This window comes from Bombina bombina, chromosome 9, assembly GCF_027579735.1.
Source record: "Bombina bombina isolate aBomBom1 chromosome 9, aBomBom1.pri, whole genome shotgun sequence".
Lineage (NCBI taxonomy): Eukaryota > Metazoa > Chordata > Amphibia > Anura > Bombinatoridae > Bombina > Bombina bombina.
Genome location: NC_069507.1, coordinates 197,864,879 through 197,888,155, shown reverse-complemented (window position 1 = coordinate 197,888,155; position 23,277 = coordinate 197,864,879). Strand labels below are relative to the sequence as shown.

At 37.3% G+C, this 23,277-nt stretch overlaps 1 protein-coding gene across 2 annotated transcripts in view; it reads right to left on the bottom strand.

The window, feature by feature from the left end:
• LOXL4 (lysyl oxidase like 4) overlaps positions 1 to 23,277 on the bottom strand; it is a 168,424-nt gene that overhangs the window by 119,217 nt on the left and 25,930 nt on the right. For both annotated transcript variants that reach the window (XM_053691737.1, XM_053691736.1), the window contains exons 2-3: positions 10,784 to 10,953; positions 6,721 to 6,929 (exon numbers count right to left, since the gene is read on the bottom strand). In XM_053691737.1, the coding sequence (XP_053547712.1) occupies positions 6,721 to 6,929; positions 10,784 to 10,953 (379 nt within the window). The remainder of the gene's footprint in view (positions 1 to 6,720; positions 6,930 to 10,783; positions 10,954 to 23,277) is intronic.

Below are 23,277 nucleotides of genomic sequence, written 5' to 3'. Positions count from 1 at the left end.
TCTGTTGTATTGCTATAGAACAGAATGTCAGCAAAGTTGAAGCATTTTAAAGGGACAGTATATGTTCAGAATAATGTTATATAATTCTGCACATTTAAAGTTCAGTCACGCTATTGGATTAAATGTAGCTCCCAGAGCGGGAGCAAGCTACTTTTACTCCAATAGCGTGACCGGGTGTGCTGTGACTAGCCAGCAAGCCTGTGAAGTGCTTTGGATATCCAAGACCCACTCAGAAGATCCTGGAGCGGAGTCCAACATTACACTACAAAATCAGCAAATACTTTTCATTTTTGAAGTTACTGCTAAAATAATGTTATATAATCCTGCACTGTGTGCAGAATTATATAACATAATTCTTAAAATTTACTGTCCCTTTAAATCAAATTAACGTTTTGTTTTCTGCAATTGTTTTCCAATAAACCAGCTCCACCCACCACTTGCCTGATTTGGAGGAGCCAATCAGACGTTGGGTCAGGAGGACAAGGCTAGTTATGGTAATTATGCTAATATGCAGCAGAGTTAGCCTCCGAGATTTTACTTTCCAGTTCTGAAAATAAGAAAATCCCCAATTTTCTGAGCTAAATTACATGAATAGGTAGGAATAGGTTGAGTAGGCTACTCGCCTGTACCCCCTGCTGTCTTCATATTTATTATTGTGGGCAAATTTTTGCACTCTTTCTATGAATTACTACTGCCTCTAATGTCGTCAGTTCTAAAAGGAGAGTGGAGCAAAACTGTTATTAATACTAACACATCTGTCTTTATTCTTAACTGAATTTACATATAGTAACACTTGTTAAACATAGTTTTTCAAATGAGATAAAAGTGTAAAACATTGCTGTAATGCATTATGGAATTGTATCATTGCACTGTGACTTGCATGCAACTCTGTGATTAAGCCCTAGGAAGAGATTAAACACATATTTAAAGTCAGCTCTAGAGTGGTAATGCACTACTGGGAGCTAGCTGACTACATCTGGTGAGCCAAATGCCCTTTTTATGTATTTGGGCAGAGTATATATCTGCAATTTCATTGGTGCATTTGTTACCCAGGAATAGAGGACATTAGAACCGTACTGCTGACAATTAAAATGACAACCATATATGGTCATGCAAAGTAAGATTTTAATATATATGCCACTGTTATTAAATAATGGCGCTGAAACATTTTCCACATTAATTCTTAACTGTGAAAATACATTTTCACAGTCACTTATATATATTACATTTATTTTGAAGTGATTTAAATAAAATTATTGTAACAGCTTGCTTTTATTTGTAAGAACATGATTTTTGATTAGTATGCTCAAATCATATTTTTGTGTTAGAACACAAAACTTGTTATAGAACCTCTCTATAATTCTATAAATGCAATTTAATACATAAAACAAATGTTACATCGCAATAATATAAAAAAAGTCTTCTGATCTGGGAGTTCTGTCCCATAAGGTGTCTCCATATATTCTCTGTGTCACAGATATCTTTAAAGGGACAGTAAACACTTTGAGATGGTAAAATTAAATAATAAATAGTATATATATATATATATATATATACACACACACATATATATAAGGATAACGAAGGGGCACCAGCGCTAAAACTATAACACAAATATGTAAAATAGAAACTGATGATGTATCTAATTGTGTTTGAACAGATTAAAATTCTAGACTGATGTGGTTGTGACTGTCTTAAACCAGTGTGTGATACATAAGTATAAGAAGGTTACTGTTTCTATATAATCTATATGCGTGCTGCCTGCGTATTGATACAGTGTACCCTTATCACTGTTGAAAATAAATTTAGAAAGAGGCTATCAAAACAAATAAGAAGGTGCACAGCAATATAATGAGATAACTGTAGTGATGGCTTAGTTCTTTTTGTGTGAACAAAATGGTATATACAAAAAGTTCACTGCAGTTCTATTAACCAATGGTCAATTCTTCTTTTTTCAACAATTCTTTGTTTAAGGTAAGTATAATGCGCTTACCAGAGGGTACCTCAATCGCATGAGGTAAGGTGTCAGCAGTTGTATAAGTAAAGATGATTCCTTGGCTCTTTTTGTGGTGGTATCCTGGTAGTTTTGTGTGGTTTTTTCTTTTTCAATAATGGAAATCCTGGACTCTCTTGTTTTCTTTCTTATCTTTCCTCTGGTGGTGAGATCTCCAGTTTTTTCAGACGGTCATATGAGTCTCTAGCGGGCTGGGGAGAAGCGCTAATCCAGATTCTTCTTCACAGCAGTAATAGGAGGTTTAGGACAGCGGATCCCAGAGCCTGCGTTAAAGGAGAAGGCCCTCCTATTAGCGCAGCCAGGGGTCTCTGAATTTCACAAAAGCAGTAGATTTTTTTTCTGCCAAATTATTTTTTTCTCCTACATGGTACATGGGGCTGCCATATGGGAGAAAAAAATAATTTGGCAGAAAAAAAATCTACTGCTTTTGTGAAATTCAGAGACCCCTGGCTGCGCTAATAGGAGGGCCTTCTCCTTTAACGCAGGCTCTGGGATCCGCTGTCCTAAACCTCCTATTACTGCTGTGAAGAAGAATCTGGATTAGCGCTTCTCCCCAGCCCGCTAGAGACTCATATGACCATCTGAAAAAACTGGAGATCTCACCACCAGAGGAAAGATAAGAAAGAAAACAAGAGAGTCCAGGATTTCCATTATTGAAAAAGAAAAAAACACACAAAACTACCAGGATACCACCACAAAAAGAGCCAAGGAATCATCTTTACTTATACAACTGCTGACACCTTACCTCATGCGATTGAGGTACCCTCTGGTAAGCGCATTATACTTACCTTAAACAAAGAATTGTTGAAAAACGAAGAATTGACCATTGGTTAATAGAACTGCAGTGAACTTTTTGTATATACCATTTTGTTCACACAAAAAGAACTAAGCCATCACTACAGTTATCTTATTATATTGCTGTTATTTGTTTTGATAGCCTCTTTCTACATTTATATATATATACAAAACATGGAAGGGGACTGCACTCTCAGACTGGACTGTATACACATCCTATGACCCTGCAACATGCTAATAGCACTCACAGGTAGCTGTACCGTCCCCAGAGTCCCAGGCGGTTAACCCCAGACAGGCCTGGGTGCAAGGCCCATAAGGAAAATTACAAAACAAATAATACAACACACAGAGAAAGTCTAGCACTCACTTGCAAGCACTCAGTTACCGCATCTGGCCATATGGGACAAACCCAGGTACCACATTAAGGTCTCTCCCAAAACCTGGGTCCCTAATGCAGCAATACAATGCAAGCTCTCAATCAAACAAACTGGGAATAAGTCAAGGGTGCACAGACTTATGTAATCACCCTAGACATATAAAAAACACGGAAGGGGACTGCACTCTCAGACTGGGCTGGGTGCACATCCTATGACCCTGCAACATGTACAGCCCTGTGTGCTCAATAGCACTCACAGGTAGCTGTACCGTCCCCAGAGTCACTGGCAGTTAACTCCAGACAAGTCTAAGTGCAAGGCCCATAGGGAAAATTGCAAACAAATTAATACAACGCACAGAGAAAGTCCAGCACTCATTTGCAAGCACTCAGCTATTGCAAGCACAACATTTTCCCCCCTAGGGTGCATTACTGTGTGTGTGTGTGTGTGTGTGGGGGGGGGGGGGGTGAAAATACAAATAAAAATAAACAAAAATACAGTTACTATACACAATATTGCATTACATTAAGAGGAATAGAAGTGATGATTAAAGGGACATAAAACCCATTTTTTTCTTTCATGATTCAGACTAAACATACAATGTTAAACAACTTTCCAATTTACTTCTATTCTTCTCTGAAGAAGCAGCAATGCACTATTGGGAGCTAGCTGAACACATTGGATGAGCCAATGACAAGAGGAATATATGTTCAGCCACCAATCAGCAGCTCCTGAGCCTACCAATATATGCTTTTCAACAAAGGATACCAAGGAAACAAAACAAATTAGATAAAAGAAGTGAACTAGAAATTTGTTTTAAATCACATATGTATGAATCATGAAAGAAAACATTTGTGTGTCATGTCCCTTTAATGTTTTGCGGATGGTGTCCCTTTAAAAGAGTGGAAAATGTGTATTATCAAATGATTTCCATAAACGTAACCCTACAGAAAGCAATGTCCTACAGTGGTTTATTAAAAAGGATATACAGTTTTAGTAACGTGACATTTCCAATGTATTTAAAAGTATAATGCAAAAGAACAATCTGGTTTTCATGATCAATAATTGATCTAAAGGTTTTCTCTTAACCACAGATAAAATCAATAGCACAGTGCAACAGTAAAAAGTAATAATGCTGTAATGAGCTAGAGCATTTTATTATTTCTCTGTTGTGTACCTCTAATTATGGTATTGATCAAAATCATGCGCTTGTTTTTGGTAGAATAAAGATTTCTGAACATTGGCTGATATTGTCAGTGTGCTTTTGATCACAATCCAAAATGCTTTAATTTTCCTAGTATTTTATTAGAGTAAAAGTGTTTATTATTAATATTTTAACTTTAATTGATTGAACAGGTAGTGTCTATATTTGTTTGGTGACGCTCCTTCCCAATATCATTCAATATGATGGGGGTGCGCAAAAACAAAATGTTCAATGTACTTGTTACAATTTTGAAAAGTATTGTCTGGGAGGTTTATAATTTTTACCAGTGGAATTCAATAAGTGAAAAATAGCCCCGCAATTGTTAAATATAGATAATTTGGATTATGATCAGCAAAACAGGACAGGTATTTGTATTTATTAAGTTTAGGAACATTTCCACCAAACTGATAATATACAAAGTGCAGCAGATAAACAATGGAAATGACTGTGATCAAGTCAACATTAAAAATGGCTTATTTGCAGTCATTAACATCCTGATAATTATCAAACAATAGATTATAATAACCCCTGTCTGTTTAACCTCTGCATTCACATACATGCTTACACAAGCAAGCACACAAATATAAAAAAGATCATGCTCACCCTTGCATACTCAAATACACAATACTGCACACAGAGTCAAACATGCTCTCTCCCACATACATTAATGCTCATGCACAAACTTGTGTACTTATATTTACATGGAGAAAATGTGCGCACACTAGGGATGGGCGAATGTGTTTATATTCGAATTCGAATGTTAGAACGAATGTTATTGTAGAAATTCGATTTACATAATAGAATGTTGATAAGAACGAATATTCTTAAAAATTCGATTTTAGAATGTTATTTACAGTTTTTGAATGTCACATTTATAATATTACATTTCTAAAACACAATTGTAGACTAGAAACACTATTTCAAATTTGAATGTCACATTCAAATCGAATATCACATTCAAATCGAATATCACATTTGAATCAAATATCACATTCAATTTTGAATATTACATTTATAAAATACAGTATTAGACTAGAAATACTATTTCGAATTCAAATGTCACATTCAAATTGAATATCACATTCAAATTTGAATATTACATTTAAAAAACACAGTATTAGACTAGAAATACTATTTCGAATTCGAATGTGACATTCGAATTCGAATGTCACTTTCGAATTCGAATATTAGATTTAAAACACGGTATTAGACTAGAAATACTATTTCAAATTTGAATGTAACATTCAAATGTAGCATTTGAATTAGAATATTACATTTATTAAACACAGTTGTAGACTAGAAATACTTTTTCGAATTTGAATGTCACATTCAAATTTGAATATTACATTTCAAAATTGAATGAATACATAGCTAAACATTCTATTATTCGAACAAATATTTTCAAATTTTATTGAAAAATTAGAAAACGAAAATTCAAAAATAGAATGTTATACAGTATAACATTCGAAATTCGTTTCGAATGAACGAATGTATCAAAATTCGTTTTAAATTTCAAATTTTTAGAAACATTCGCCCATCCCTAGCGCACACATGTAAATGCACTTACATGCGCAGGAGTACATACACAATTGTATATCATTTTAAAAGGAACAGTCTAGTCAAAATTAAACTTTCATGATTCAGATAGGATATGCAATTTTAAACAACTTTTCAATATACTTTTATCATCAAATTTGCTTTGCTCCCTTGGTGGTATTTTTGAAAAGCTAAACCTAGTTAGGCTCAAACTGATTTCTAAACCGTTGAAAACCGCCTCTTAGCTCAGAGCATTTTGTACGTTTTTCACAGTTAGACAGTACTAGTTCATGTGTTTCATATAGATAACATTGTGCTCACTCCTGTGGAGTTATTTAGGAGTCTGCACTGATTGGCTAAACTGCATGTCCGTCAAAAGCACTGAAATAAGGGGGAAGCCTGCAGAGGCTTAGATACAAGGTAATCACAGAGGCAAAACATATATAAATATAACTGTGTTGGTTATGCAAAACTGGGGAATGGGCAATAAAGGAATTGTCTATCATTTAAAAAAAATAAAAATTCTGGTGTAAACTGTTCCTTTAAGTAAAACCTCTAGGAAATTGAGTGCCATCAAAACTTGTTAATGCCGATGTTTAATGTGAAAAAGCATGGAAATTCTGAAAGTAAACTCTTCCCCCACCCACAGTAAATATATAATATAATTCCTGCATTCATGAGGGATAGTTTAACATGCTAATGCTATAGTACAACAAAGAAGATTTATATGACTCTTACAAACAACAAACTTACAATGACTCTAACAGGCCATATTATATCAAATAACAGATCATTACCTGTAAAACCTATCATTTGGCGGTACCTCTCCTGGAAATCCCAGCATTCCGCATACAACTCTGCTATTACTAATAGTCCAGCCTTGGTCACACACTTGTCTCCAACGACCTTGGTGTTTTACTTCGACTACACCTTCTGTGATAGGGACACTTGCCTTTGCACGTGCTAAAATGGGCTTAATTCGGACCTCCTCGATTTTCTTTGTGTACTATAAAAAAAAGCAGAATAATTTGCTAAAGAAATTAGTGTACAAAGCCAGCAGTTCTTCTTCACAGTTTTAAGCAAATGCTGTGGTTTTACATAAAAAAAGAAAGTGCAACTTTTGTATTACAGACCTGACATCATTTGTATATATTTCACAGAGCACATTAATTTGCATGTATGATAGTATCACAAAAAGGATCATGTCTTAATATTTAATTGAATTTCCTCTAAATGTTTTTTTTTTTATTCAAAAAGTTTTTTTATTGGGTTCACAAAGTTGCATACATTGACAATTGAATAAGTCAGATAGTAATTAGTGAATAAGGTCAGTAAGTATGATTGTGATACAACATAAATAATATCGTCTTACCCTAGGTTTTAAACATTTTTAAAGGTAATAACAAATATAAATAGAAGAGTTGGTTCATACATTATGTATCAAGAAGTAAGAAGAAAGAAGTATTAAGGCGGAGAGAGGGAGGGAAGGGTGATATACGAATATATACCTCCTACTGGGTTGCTTAAGTTTGCTTAATTGCATATGTCATGTGGCTAATTATGAGGATATAATTTAAGTTAGTCGTGCCTCTTGAAAAGAATATATTTGCAAAGAGGTAGTGACAGTTTGCCTCGGATAATTATAAATCAAGAGGGACAGGGATATTGGTGGTTAGTTCATAAATTCCCTGCTCCCAAATAAAAAACATATCTGTAAAGAAATCTCATTTACCTAAAAAGCAATAGCACTGTTTTTCCAAAACCAGGATGTGTTTAACCTCTGATATCCAAGTAGTGTGTGACGGGATGGTTTGGGACTTCCACAGTCGTGGTATTAGTCTTTTAGCACCAGTAAGCATAGTCTGGAGTAATTTTGTGCGGTACATACAGTGGAGTGTCGGGAGAAGATTAGGAAGAATAAGTTTAGGACATAGCGTTATATTGGAGCCTAGAATTTTATTTATGCTGGATTCAACTCTGTTCCAGAAGTCAGAGATGGAGGGGCAGTCCCACCATATGTGAGTCATAGTGTCCGTGCCTCCACAACGTCTCCAGCAAGCGGAAGATGCTGTAGGAAAGATATATCGGAGTCGTAATGGTGTCAAATACCAGCGAGAAATTATTTTATAGTTTGTTTCTGCCATGAGTAATGAAGAAGATGCCGAGTGGGTACCCTTAAAGCATGACCTCCACTCATCGTCTGTAATATCACCATGTATTTCTGTGTTCCATTTCCTTAGAAAGGAAGGTCTCTGTAGGGCAGTGCTTTCCAAACTGTGTGTCGGGACACACTAGTGTGTCGGCAGCAGTGTGTAGGTGTGTCCCTGCTTCATCACTTTTTTTTTAAATTAAATTTTTTTTTAAATTGTTTTTTAGTTTCTGACTTTCCACCTGCCTGCTACACATATCACATGGTTGACACGTGTTTGATACCTAGTGGGTCACAGATCATCTTAACCAATTGGCACAGCTCAGTGGGAACTGCAACTATTACCATTGGTGGATTTGGCGGCACATTGGCTTCTGACTGCACTTGTAGTCTCCTTAATTGGCTCGTGACTGCAAGTGTAGTCAGTGAGTGGGACAGCAGTGTGTTTGCAGCACAGGCAGTAGTCAGTCGGACTCGCAGAGCTCTGAGGGTTGCAGCTTAAACGCTGAGCTGAAGTTAGAAGTCAGTGGGATTTTTTTGCAACTAGCTCCCAGTAGTGCATTGCTGCTCCTGATCTTGATATATGGATAGGAAGCTTAAAAATGCTTGATGATGAAATGTGAGTGTCTTTATCTAATATTACACCAAACATTCCAAAACTGTGTTCATCCCATCAACCTCATACATCCCATTAAAATAGTAAATAGCTATTGGTGTTATTAATCTTTTTTAAATTCTTGCACATACATACTGTTACTTGTAAATGCATTTTGTTATTATATAATTTATGTATGTGTCGTATATTTTTAAAACAAGTTAGTTTAACCTCCTTTTTGCTAGTACAACTGAATTACTGTGTCGCGAAATGATGTAGGTCTACAAAGTGTGTCACCAACATGAAAAGTTTGGAAAGCTCTGCTGTAGGGGAAAAGCCCCTCTGAGAAATTTATAGCATATTGAGAGATATTTTTTCTGGATTTCAGGATTGGTGCAAAGCCGTTAAAACATTGTTAATGGTCTGAGGATATTTAGTTTATGCGTACTAAAGTGCATGCCGGATCTGGAAATATGAGTACCAGTTGTGAAAGGGTGGACCTAATTTGTTTAGTTCTGCTCTGTCCTTGAGTGTTCCTGAGTCTAATAGAGTGTAAATAGGCAGATTCTGCATGTGTGTCGTTGTGTTTGACTGAGCAAAGGATGTTTGTCGGAAAAATATCTGATTACCTAGTAGAGGGGTTAGAGGGGAGATAGGGGTGGAAAATGTTTTTATTTATTCATTCATTTATTTATTGTACATGCCAGTCAGATTATCAACAAACAGGATTTATTTCTCTTGTGATTTGGTTGAGACTTCCACAATTTGATCATTGACCTTTATTTCATAGTGTGATAAAGCAAATATCTCTAGTGAGCATGTTGTAGTCGGGAAGGGGGAAGTTGGGCGAGTCCTGTGCTGAGTGGACGGGTAAATATTGTGGCTTTTTCCTATAGCAAACATGAGTGGACTAGTATCTATTTATCTCTGTCTGTCTGTCATCTCTCTCTCTTTCTCTCTCTAATATTATGATAGGTAGCCTTGTTGTCTGCAGACTCAAACCCAAATTGGTTCTTCCAAATAATGCAAATGGGGAGTGGAGTATGGCTTTTAAAAACACAATTGCAGCAAACACAGTGCTAGGTTGTTTTTAAAATGTTTAGACTTGGCTGATATGTTATATTGTAGCAAGATAACAGAAACGTCTTTTAATTACAAGGTGATTCCTGTCCCTTTAAAATGACTTTAAACTCAAGCTAAATTCCCTATAAAATTTAATGTTTGGTACCTAGCTTTATTCTCAGACTGTGTTTTGTCCTTGTCTCTCCTTACTTCTCTGGTACCTTGCAAGATTGGATTGATACCTAGCTTTAACCTCAGACTGTGTTTTGTCCTTGGCTCTTCTTATGCCTCTGGTACCTCACAAGATTGGATTGATACCTAACTTTAACCTCAGACTGTGTTTTGTCCTTGGCTCTTCTTATGCCTCTGGTACCTCACAAGATTGGTTTGATACCTAGCTTTAACCTCAGACTGTGTTTTGTCCTTGGCTCTTCTTATGCCTCTGGTACCTCACAAGATTGGTTTGATACCTAGCTTTAACCTCAGACTTAGTTTGCGCTCATGCGGTTGTGTTTACTTTCAACTTTTAATACATGCACAAGTTAATGCAGGTGCAATATTTTAATATCGTGCGCTTTAAAGTTAGCGTGTTACTTTTGTTTTAACCCATTATTGTTCAGAGGTGAAGTGATACTCACTGGAAAACCCCTTTGATAGACCTTTACAGCTGTTAATACTGCTCCATTTAGCTTTATTATATGCAATTATTTCTCACAGTATTTATGAAACCTGTTTAAAGGGATAGGAAAGCCAAAATTAATCTTGCATGATTCATGATTGCATTTACTTTATTCTCTTAGTATCTTTTGTTGAAAAATAATATATACAGATCCTACACTAGTGATCAGTGGCTTCACATATTTGCCTCCTGTCATAGGCTTACTAGATATGTTTAGCTAGCACCCAGTAATGCACCGTTGCTCCTTCAGAAAAGGATACCAAGAGAATGAAGAGAATAGTTTGTAATTGTAACTTGGCATCTGTGATATTTATAAGGAGATAAAGCAACGGAACAAACTAAAAAAAATATGCATGGAATTAATTCTCTTGGTACCTTTATGCTGATGGTCTGTGGTTGCTCTGACAAACGTAGCCGACTTGCAGTGCAAAGAAGCCCCACATCCTCTGAGTGTTTGCAGTCAGTAACTCCCCATCCATTAGATTCACACTCTGCGATAGAACTCTCCTCTCCAGTACAGCGAACATTATCTAACCAGATAGGTCCTGTATATATAGAGAAAAACAAGTGCATAAGACTCTAAATTATGCTTATATTTTGGGACTACAAAAAGGCGGTGGTATCAACAGGCAACGTCAGCTATTTCAAAGAATGAAATAAAGGTGATCAAGCTATTTGTAAACAATTTAATATACTCTAGCAGTAAAGTGGGATAATTATGGACATATTAAACATTGTTCCAATTAGCCAATAGAATGTGAGCTCAATCTTATTGGCTGATTGGATCAGCCAATAGGATTGAAGTTCAATCCTATTGACTGATTGCATCAGCCAATAGGATTTTTTCAACCTTAATTTCGATTGGTTGATAGAATTCTATCAGCCAATCGGAATCTAAGGGACGCCATCTTGGATGACGTCATTTAAAGGAACCTTCATTCAGCAAGAAGAAGTTGATTGAAGAGGATGCTCCGCGCCGGATTTCTTGAAGTTGGAGCTGCTCCGCATCGGAAGGATGAAGATAGAAGATGCCGTCTGGGTGAAGACTTCTGCCCGTCTAGAGGACCACTTCTGCCCGTCTGGAGAACCACTTCTGCCGACTTTGTTGAGGACATCTTGCCGCTTGGATGAAGACTTCTCCTGGTAAGTGGATCTTTGGGGGTTAGTGTTAGGATTTTTTAAGGGTGTATTGGGTGGGTTTTATTTTTAGGTTAGGGCTTTGGGCCGCAATAGAGCTAAATGCCCTTTTAAGGGCAATGCCCATCCAAATGCCCTTTTCAGGGCAATGGGGAGCTTAGGTTTTTTTAGTTAGGGTTTTATTTGTGGGGTTGGTTGTGTGGGTGGTAGGTTTTACAGTTGGGGCGGTTGTTTGTATTTTTTTTTACAGGTAAAAGAGCTGATTTCTTTGGGGCAATGCCCCGCAAAAGGCCCTTTTAAGGGCTATTGGTAGTTTAGTTTAGGCTAGGTTTTTTTATTTTGGGTGGGCTTTTTTTTATTTTGATAGGGCTATTAGATTAAGTGTAATTAGTTTAAAGATCTTGTAATTTGTTTTTTATTTTCTGTAATTTAGTGGGGTTTTTTTGTAATTTAGCTAATTTTATTTAATTTAGTTAATTGTATTTAATTTAGGTAATTTATTTAAAGGGACATGAAACCCACATTCTTTCATGATTTAGAAAGAGCATGTAATTTTAAACAACTTTCTAATTTACTTCTATTATCTAATTTGCTTCATTCTCTTGATATCACTTGCTGAAAAGCATATCTAGATATGCTCAGTAGCAGCTTATTGGTTGCTGCACATAGAGGCCTCGTGTGATTGGCTCACATATGTGCATTGCTATTTCTTCAACAAAGGATATCTAAAGAATTGAGCAAATTAGATAACAGAAGTAAATTGGAAAGTTGTTTTAAATGACATGCCCTATCTGAATCATGAAAGTTTAATTTTGACTAGACTGTCCCTTTAATTGTAATGTAGTGTTAGGTGTTAGTGTAACTTAGGTTAGGTTTTATTTTACAGGTCAATTTGTATTTATTTTAGCTAAGTAGTTAGTAAATAGTTAATAACTATTTAGTAACTATTCTACCTAGTTAAAATAAATACAAACTTGCCGGTAAAATAAAAATAAACCCTAAGCCAGCTACAATGTAACTATTAGTTATTTTGTAGCTAGCTTAGGGTTTATTTTATAGGTAAGTATTTAGTTTTAAATAGGAATTATTTAGGTAATGATAGGAATTTGTATTTATTTTAAATTATTATTTAATTTAATTTATTAGGGTTAGGGTTAGACTTAGATTTAGGGGTTAATAAATTTAAAATAGTGGCAGCGACATTGGGGGCGGCAGATTAGGGGTTAATAAATGTAGGTAGGTGACGGCGATGTTAGGGACATCAGATTAGGGGTTAATAATATTTAACTAGTGTTTGCGAGGCGGGAGTGCGGTGGTTTAGCGGTTAATATGTTTATTATAGTGGCGGCAATGTCCGGAGCTGCAGATTAGGGGTTAATAATTTAATTTTAGTGTTTGCGATGCAGGAGGGCCTCGGTTTAGGCGTTAATAGGTAGTTTATGGGTGTTAGTGTACTTTTTAGCACTTTAGTTATGAGTTTTATGCTACAGCGTTGTAGTGTAACTGACTTTAAAATTACTGACTTTAAAATGCAGTACAAATCTTGACGGGATAGGCTGTACCGCTCACTTTTTTGCCTGCCAGGACAAGCTCGTAATACCGGCGCTATGGAAGTCCCATAGAAAAAAGACTATACGCAATTTTCGTAAGTTGATTTGCGGTAAGGCCAAAAAAGTGTGCAATGCCCCTAAATCTGCAAGACTCGTAATACCAGCGGTAGTAAAAAAGCAGCGTTATGAAGCTTAACGCTGCCTTTTTACTCATAACGCAAGACTCGTAATCTAGCCGATTAGTAGTTATTAACCATAAAGTAATCTCTCTACTGTTTCAACTCTCTCTCTCTGCTGTTCATCACTGTCTCTACTTTCAACGCTCACTCTCTCTGATGTTCAATTGCTCTCTCTCTGCAGATCAACTCTGGGCAAGATTGATCAATTTGCAATTAATCTGGGCATGTGCCTTGTAATAAATCTTGTCCTCAGTCTCTGCTGCTCCACTCTCTCTTTGCTTACAAGCCCCCTAGCCTCCTTCCCAATCAGACACCACTAAAAAGCCTTTAACACGTCCACCACAGCAACATGCACTGCACTGTTAATGGCTGCAGATATTTCATGCCATAGAGTTGCGATAGACATAAAAATAATATCAGCATGAGCGTTGCATATATATAATTAAAAATAAAATAAGTAAAGTTATGATAAAAAAGGGACATCCCTTTAAAAAGTTCTGAGTACAATGGGACAGTGTATTAAAAAAAGACAATGACAATCCCTTTAAAAACAGAATGTCTGGTCTCCCTAACCTATTATAAGTGATTATTTGAAAGACAATAAAATAGAGGTGCCTTATAGTGCAATATGTACAGTCCAAAAACTATATATATTGTAATACTAATCACACAGCCACACTGGTAGCATGCTCACACCCAGCACCAATGATATACATAGTAATACTAATCACACACACACACACACTTGTAGCATGCTCATACCCAGCGCCAGTTATATACATAGTAATACTAATCACACACACACTGGTAGCATGCTCACACCCAGCACCAATGATATACATAGTAATACTAATGACACACACACACACACTGGTAGGAAGTTCACACCCAGTGCCAGTTACATACATAGTAATACTAATCACACAGCCACACTGGTAGCATGCTCACACCCAGCACCAATGATATACATAGTAATACTAATCACACACACACACACTGGTAGGAAGTTCACACCCAGCGCCATTTACATACATAGTAATACTAATCACACAGCCACACTGGTAGCATGCTCACACCCAGCACCAATGATATACATAGTAATACTAATCACACACACACACACTGGTAGCCAGCTCACACCCAGCGCCTGTTATATGCATAGTAATACTAATCACACACACACACACTGGTAGCATGCTCACACCCAGCTCCAGTTATATACATAGTAATACTAATCACACACACACACACTGGTAGCATGCTCACACCCAGCTCCAGTTATATACATAGTAATACTAATCACACACACACACACTGGTAGCATGCTCACACCCAGCGCCAGTTATATACATAGTAATACTAATCACACACACACACTGGTAGCAAGCTCACACGCAGCGCCAGTTATATACATAGTAATACTAATCACACACACTGGTAGCATGCTCACACCCAGTGCTAGTTATATACATAGTAATACTAATCACACACACTGGTAGCAAGCTCACACCCAGCGCCAGTTATATACATAGTAATACTAATCACACACACACACTGGTAGCATGCTCACACCCAGTGCTAGTTATATACATAGTAATACTAATCACACACACACACTGGTAGCATGCTCACACCCAGCGCCAGTTATATACATAGTAATACTAATCACACACACACACTGGTAGCATGCTCACACCCAGCGCTAGTTATATACATAGTAATACTAATCACACACACACACTGGTAGCATGCTCACACCCAGTGCTAGTTATATACATAGTAATACTAATCACACACACTGGTAGCAAGCTCACACCCAGCGCCAGTTATATACATAGTAATACTAATCACACACACACACACTGGTAGCATGCTCACACGCAGCGCCAGTTATATACATAGTAATACTAATCACACACACTGGTAGCATGCTCACACCCAGTGCTAGTTATATACATAGTAATACTAATCACACACACTGGTAGCAAGCTCACACCCAGCGCCAGTTATATACATAGTAATACTAATCACACACACACACTGGTAGCATGCTCACACCCAGCGCCAGTTATATACATAGTAATACTAATCACACACACACACTGGTAGCAAGCTCACACGCAGCGCCAGTTATATACATAGTAATACTAATCACACACACACACTGGTAGCATGCTCACACCCAGCGCTAGTTATATACATAGTAATACTAATCACACACACTGGTAGCATGCTCACACCCAGTGCTAGTTATATACATAGTAATACTAATCACACACACTGGTAGCATGCTCACACCCAGCGCTAGTTATATACATAGTAATACTAATCACACACACTGGTAGCAAGCTCACACCCAGCACCAGTTATATACTGTACATAGTAATACTAATCACACACACACACTGGTAGCATGCTCACACCCAGCGCTAGTTATATACATAGTAATACTAATCACACACACTGGTAGCATGCTCACACCCAGCGCCAGTTATATACATAGTAATACTAATCACACACACACACACTGGTAGCATGCTCACACCCAGCTCCAGTTATATACATAGTAATACTAATCACACACACACACTGGAAGCATGCTCACACCCAGCGCCAGTTATATACATAGTAATACTAATCACACACACACACACACTGGTAGCATGCTCACACCCAGCTCCAGTTATATACATAGTAATACTAATCACACACACACACACTGGTAGCATGCTCACACGCAGCGGCAGTTATATACATAGTAATACTAATCACACACACACACTGGTAGCATGCTCACACCCAGCGCTAGTTATATACATAGTAATACTAATCACACACACTGGTAGCATGCTCACACCCAGTGCTAGTTATATACATAGTAATACTAATCACACACACTGGTAGCAAGCTCACACCCAGCGCCAGTTATATACTGTACATAGTAATACTAATCACACACACACACTGGTAGCATGCTCACACCCAGCGCTAGTTATATACATAGTAATACTAATCACACACACTGGTAGCATGCTCACACCCAGCGCCAGTTATATACATAGTAATACTAATCACACACACACACACTGGTAGCATGCTCACACCCAGCTCCAGTTATATACATAGTAATACTAATCACACACACACACTGGTAGCATGCTCACACCCAGCGCTAGTTATATACATAGTAATACTAATCACACACACTGGTAGCAAGCTCACACCCAGCGCCAGTTATATACATAGTAATACTAATCACACACACACACTGGTAGCATGCTCACACCCAGCGCTAGTTATATACATAGTAATACTAATCACACACACTGGTAGCAAGCTCACACCCAGCGCCAGTTATATACATAGTAATACTAATCACACACACTGGTAGCATGCTCACACCCAGCGCTAGTTATATACATAGTAATACTAATCACACACACTGGTAGCATGCTCACACCCAGCGCTAGTTATATACATAGTAATACTAATCACACACACTGGTAGCAAGCTCACACCCAGCGCCAGTTATATACATAGTAATACTAATCACACACACACACACTGGTAGCATGCTCACACCCAGCTCCAGTTATATACATAGTAATACTAATCACACACACACACTGGAAGCATGCTCACACCCAGCGCCAGTTATATACATAGTAATACTAATCACACACACACACACACTGGTAGCATGCTCACACCCAGCTCCAGTTATATACATAGTAATACTAATCACACACACACACACTGGTAGCATGCTCACACGCAGCGGCAGTTATATACATAGTAATACTAATCACACACACACACTGGTAGCATGCTCACACCCAGCGCTAGTTATATACATAGTAATACTAATCACACACACTGGTAGCATGCTCACACCCAGTGCTAGTTATATACATAGTAATACTAATCACACACACTGGTAGCAAGCTCACACCCAGCGCCAGTTATATACTGTACATAGTAATACTAATCACACACACACACTGGTAGCATGCTCACACCCAGCGCTAGTTATATACATAGTAATACTAATCACACACACTGGTAGCATGCTCACACCCAGCGCCAGTTATATACATAGTAATACTAATCACACACACACACACACTGGTAGCATGCTCACACCCAGCTCCAGTTATATACATAGTAATACTAATCACACACACACACTGGTAGCATGCTCACACCCAGCGCTAGTTATATACATAGTAATACTAATCACACACACTGGTAGCAAGCTCACACCCAGCGCCAGTTATATACATAGTAATACTAATCACACACACACACTGGTAGCATGCTCACACCCAGCGCTAGTTATATACATAGTAATACTAATCACACACACTGGTAGCAAGCTCACACCCAGCGCCAGTTATATACATAGTAATACTAATCACACACACTGGTAGCATGCTCACACCCAGCGCTAGTTATATACATAGTAATACTAATCACACACACTGGTAGCATGCTCACACCCAGCGCTAGTTATATACATAGTAATACTAATCACACACACTGGTAGCAAGCTCACACCCAGCACCAGTTATATACTGTACATAGTAATACTAATCACACACACACACTGGTAGCATGCTCACACCCAGCGCTAGTTATATACATAGTAATACTAATCACACACACTGGTAGCATGCTCACACCCAGCGCCAGTTATATACATAGTAATACTAATCACACACACACACACTGGTAGCATGCTCACACCCAGCTCCAGTTATATACATAGTAATACTAATCACACACACACACTGGTAGCATGCTCACACCCAGCGCCAGTTATATACATAGTAATACTAATCACACACACACACACTGGTAGCATGCTCACACCCAGCTCCAGTTATATACATAGTAATACTAATCACACACACACACTGGTAGCATGCTCACACCCAGCGCTAGTTATATACATAGTAATACTAATCACACACACTGGTAGCATGCTCACACCCAGCGCCAGTTATATACATAGTAATACTAATCACACACACACACACTGGTAGCATGCTCACACGCAGCGCCAGTTATATACATAGTAATACTAATCACACACACACACTGGTAGCATGCTCACACCCAGCGCTAGTTATATACATAGTAATACTAATCACACACACTGGTAGCATGCTCACACCCAGTGCTAGTTATATACATAGTAATACTAATCACACACACTGGTAGCAAGCTCACACCCAGCGCCAGTTATATACTGTACATAGTAATACTAATCACACACACACACTGGTAGCATGCTCACACCTAGCGCTAGTTATATACATAGTAATACTAATCACACACACTGGTAGCATGCTCACACCCAGCGCCAGTTATATACATAGTAATACTAATCACACACACATACACTGGTAGCATGCTCACACCCAGCTCCAGTTATATACATAGTAATACTAATCACACACACACACTGGTAGCATGCTCACACCCAGCGCTAGTTATATACATAGTAATACTAATCACACACACTGGTAGCAAGCTCACACCCAGCGCCAGTTATATACATAGTAATACTTTTTTTATTTCTTTTTATTTTGCCAAGAAAGATAAACAATTAACAATAGGTGATTCCGACAAAAAAGCAAATAAAAAAAATACTTGCAAAAGTGTACGTTAATACAAAACAGAATACAGTCTCGCTTGGAAATGAAAGGACACCTTAAGTGGGTGAAGACGTTCACCTACCCACTCGAGAAAAGAAAAAGACAACTCTGACCTGGCAATTTTTCTTAATGCATAAAAACCCTCCCAAAACTCTGATCTCCATTAATGCTATAAACTCTAGATCCTATCTGGCACACACACAGAGAAGAGAAAAACAGAGAAAAAGAAGAGACAAAAAAAAAAAAAACACCACACAGCCCCCCCCCTCTCCCCAACCAGCTTTCACCATAATCCTTCAGGCAAGCAGCCACTCGCCTCTAAGGTTAGCTTCCAATAAGAAAAGAGAATTCTTAAATGGCTGCAGGATCAATTTTTGAGTTTCCTGATCTAGAGATTTAATGAAAATCCCCCATTTGTTTAAAAAGAACCTAATATTGTTATCTATCTGTGCTTGTACTGAGGCTTGTTCTAGAAACATTTGATATGTTATCCCATTTTTAAATTCAGAAAATTTGGGTTCTTTATTAGACTGCCAATATTTTAAAACCAGTTTCCTACCGAGCAGTATCATTGTATTTATTAATAAATAACTAGGGCCTACTTCTTCCTGGTTTGCCAGGAAAAAGACTACATGTTTACTTACTTGAAAGTGTTGGTTTAAGATTTTAGTGACCCAAAATGAGATTTTCCCCCAAAATCTTTGGATTACAGGACAGGACCAGAACAGATGGAACATATCTGCTGCCAGATACTTGCATTTCCTACAAGCTATGTTCTCATGTTTTTTGTCCCACCGAGCCTGCCAGCTGGGTGTAAAATAGCATTGATACCAAATCTTTAACTGTTGTTCTTTAAAATATTCCCCTCTCATTGCCTTTGCTACCCTATCTCCAGAGTTCTTAAATAAATCTGATTCTTGTAAGTTATCACCTGCTATATCCCATTTAAGCTCCAAATATCTTTTATTGCTTTGTTCTTGAGAAGTGAGTAAAGCATTATATGAGTTTGTGATAGAATAATTTCCTGCTTGAAACATACTAGTTATCTGCCTTAATATATCATTGTCCCACTCTATTGCCACTATTTTCCTACACTGATCAGCATAGTGCCGTAATTGTAAATAAGAGAAGAATAAGCGATTTGGTATGTTAAATTCCGATTTACATTCATTAAAAGATTTAATCGAATTATCTTCTTTTTTGAATAGCTGTGCAATGTGGTTGATCCCTCGATCTGACCAGGCATTAAATCTAGCTGAGTCGTAGCCTACCTCGAATTCAGGGTTACCTTTAATTGAGAGAAAGGCTGAACCCCGATGGCTGATCCCAATTTTAGCACAGAATTGACGCCAGGCCCGTATTGGTTGGTCTATGATAAGCATCCCCCTTGTTTCTATAGGAATTAGTTTTAAAGGCATGTGTGTTAATGCTTTCAGGGCATAAGGTGCTACTAAAGCTCCTTCAATTTCTAGCAAGGAGAAGTGTCCTTTTTCCGAAAACCAGTCCCAAACAAATTTTAGGTTGGAAGCTATATTATACATCTCAAAATCGGGAAGAGCCATACCTGCAGCCTCTTTCCTGGCACTCAAACGTTTCAGCGCTATCCTAGATTTTTTTTTGCACCAGATAAATTGCGATATTAGTTTATTGATTAACTGACAGTCTTTACTCAGTAGTAGGAGTGGGAGGGCCTGAAAAATATATAAAAATTTGGGGAGAGAAATCATTTTTATTAAATGTATTCGTCCCATAAGAGATAGGGGCAGGTTCTTCCATCTTTCTAAATCTGCCTGGAGTGATGCAATAGCTGGTACAAAATTTAACTTGTACCAACTCTTAGAGTTAGATGCAAATTTTATCCCTAGATATGTAATATGATCTTTGGTTACTTTAAAATGGGTTTCTGGAGAGCTTTTTAATTTGATGAGCCACATAAGTTCCGATTTTTCTTTGTTAATTGCAAAGCCGGAAAAAGCCTGGAAAGATTCTAAAGCTTCCATAATTATAGGCAGATTATATTGAAGATTTTGAGCAAATATAAGCAGATCATCGGCATATATGGCTTGAGTTATTCTGTGTCCTTCGATATTTATCCCTAGCAGTTCTTGTCTAAACAATATTGCCAGAGGCTCTAGCGCTAAGTTAAAAAGCAACGGGGATAGCGGACAACCTTGTCTCGTTCCTCGCTGGAGTCTAAAATGTTCTGAAGTTAAGGAGTTAACACTTAGACTCGCCCCTGGATTAGAGTAAAGTAAGGCAATAATATGGGAGAATTTACCCTGGATACCAAAATTATTAATAGTTGTCAGCATATGATCCCAAAGTAACGTGTCAAACGCTTTCTGTGTATCAATCGAAATAATTGCAGCATCCTCTGTGAGCTTTTCTCTCCTTCCTTTTTTTTGTTCACAATAGTTAATTGCTATTTCTAGTTTCCTGAGGTTTTTAATAAGTGTCCTTCTTTTGATAAAACCAGTTTGGTCAGGATGGACCAGTTCACTAATCACTTTTTGAAGTCTGTCTGCTAAGATGTGGGTAAGGATTTTGTAATCCACATTTAGCAAAGAGATGGGTCTGTAAGACTCCATTAGTTCTTTATTTTTACCTTGTTTATAAATTAAGATTATTCTAGATTCTGTAAAATATTTAGAAGGTGTTTGATTATCTTGTAGGAAACCATTGAAAAGCTCACACAGAATGGGGGTGACCGAATCTGCAAGAATTTTATATAATTCTCCAGGAAGATCATCCGGGCCTGGCGCTTTGTTTAGCTTTAATTTCATAATGGAGTTTTTAATCTCCTCCTCCTTAATTGGAGAGTTGAGGAGATCCAGATCATCTTTAGCTATTTGAGGTATTTTAATCCTATCCCAGAAGAGAGCTTTTTTTATTTTATCTATAGGTTGAGCCTGATATAATTGTTTAAAATAGTGCGTAAATTCCTCTAAAATATCATGAGGGAGAGTGCAAGTTTTGTGTTTAGTTTTTATTATTGATATGATACTGTTAGATTTTCTAGTACTTACCAATCTGGCTAAGAATTTCCCTATCTTATTACCGAACTGCATGTAATTGCTATTTCTTTTCAGCTCATGCTGGATTTCTTTTGATATATGCCAATTGTCTCTTTGTTTTTTGGCTTCCAGATAGTTTCGCCAGTTCTCTTGACTATTATCTGCAACATATTTTTGGAATTTGTTAATAATCTGCTTAGAGAGTTGGATCCAATAAGCGTCATTTTTCCTTTTTACTTTTATCATATAAGCCAGAATTTCTCCCCTTATCACGGCTTTGAAAGCTTGCCATAAAGATTCTATATTCAACACTGATCCTTTATTCTCATTATAATAGAGATTCCATTTCTCTAGCAAAAAGCCTCGAAATTTTAAGTTATTATAAAAATATGTTGGAAAGTATAATCTGTGATTCCCTAGTTTCGGATTCAAGATGGACATAGAGAAAGTAATGGGGGCGTGATCCGAAATTGTGATAGGCAAGATTTCGACTTTTTTTGCCAGAGAGAACAATTTGTCGCTAATTAGGAACATATCGATTCGTGAAAATGATTTATACACTTTAGATAAACACGTAAATTCTTTACTGTCTGGATAAATATTCCTCCAGATATCTAATAAGCCTAGATTAAAGCAGAATTTTTTAAAATTTTTTGTATCCTTACAGCCTGATATAGCCTCTTTCCCCCTCCGATTTCTATCTAGGAAACTAGATGCCACCAGATTCAGGTCTCCTCCTAGTATTATGTTTTGATTGTATTCTAATAATTTATTTTGGAAAGGTTCCCAGAACTCGTTTTTTTTTACATTTGGACCATAAACATTACATAACACGAGTCTTTTTGAGCCTAGTTCTATCTCTAGTATAATAAATCTCCCTTGTTGATCAATTTCTTGTTTTAGAATTTTATATTTTAGTGATTTCCTAAAAAGTATAGCTACCCCTCTTTTTCTCTGTACTCCTGCCGAATAGATAACTTCGCCCACCCATCCCCATTTGAGTTTTTGACTTTCTGACTCATTTAAATGGGTCTCCTGTAGGAAGCCAATATCAATTTTAAGTTTATTAAAGTGTTGTAATATTGCTTTCCTTTTGACCGGGGAGGTGAACCCTCCCACGTTCCATGATCCAAATTTACATAATTCCGTCATATCTTATACTTCTTTCCTACTTCTAGGTAGAGACATAGAAAATCTAAGAGAAGGGGGGGGGGGATGGGGAGAAAGGAGAGAAAGAAAGAAGAAAGAAGAAAAAAAAAAAAAAAAAAAAAAGTTTGGAGTCCCTTTAAATTTTCTACGGTCAACAAGTGGACATAATCTCTTTAAACC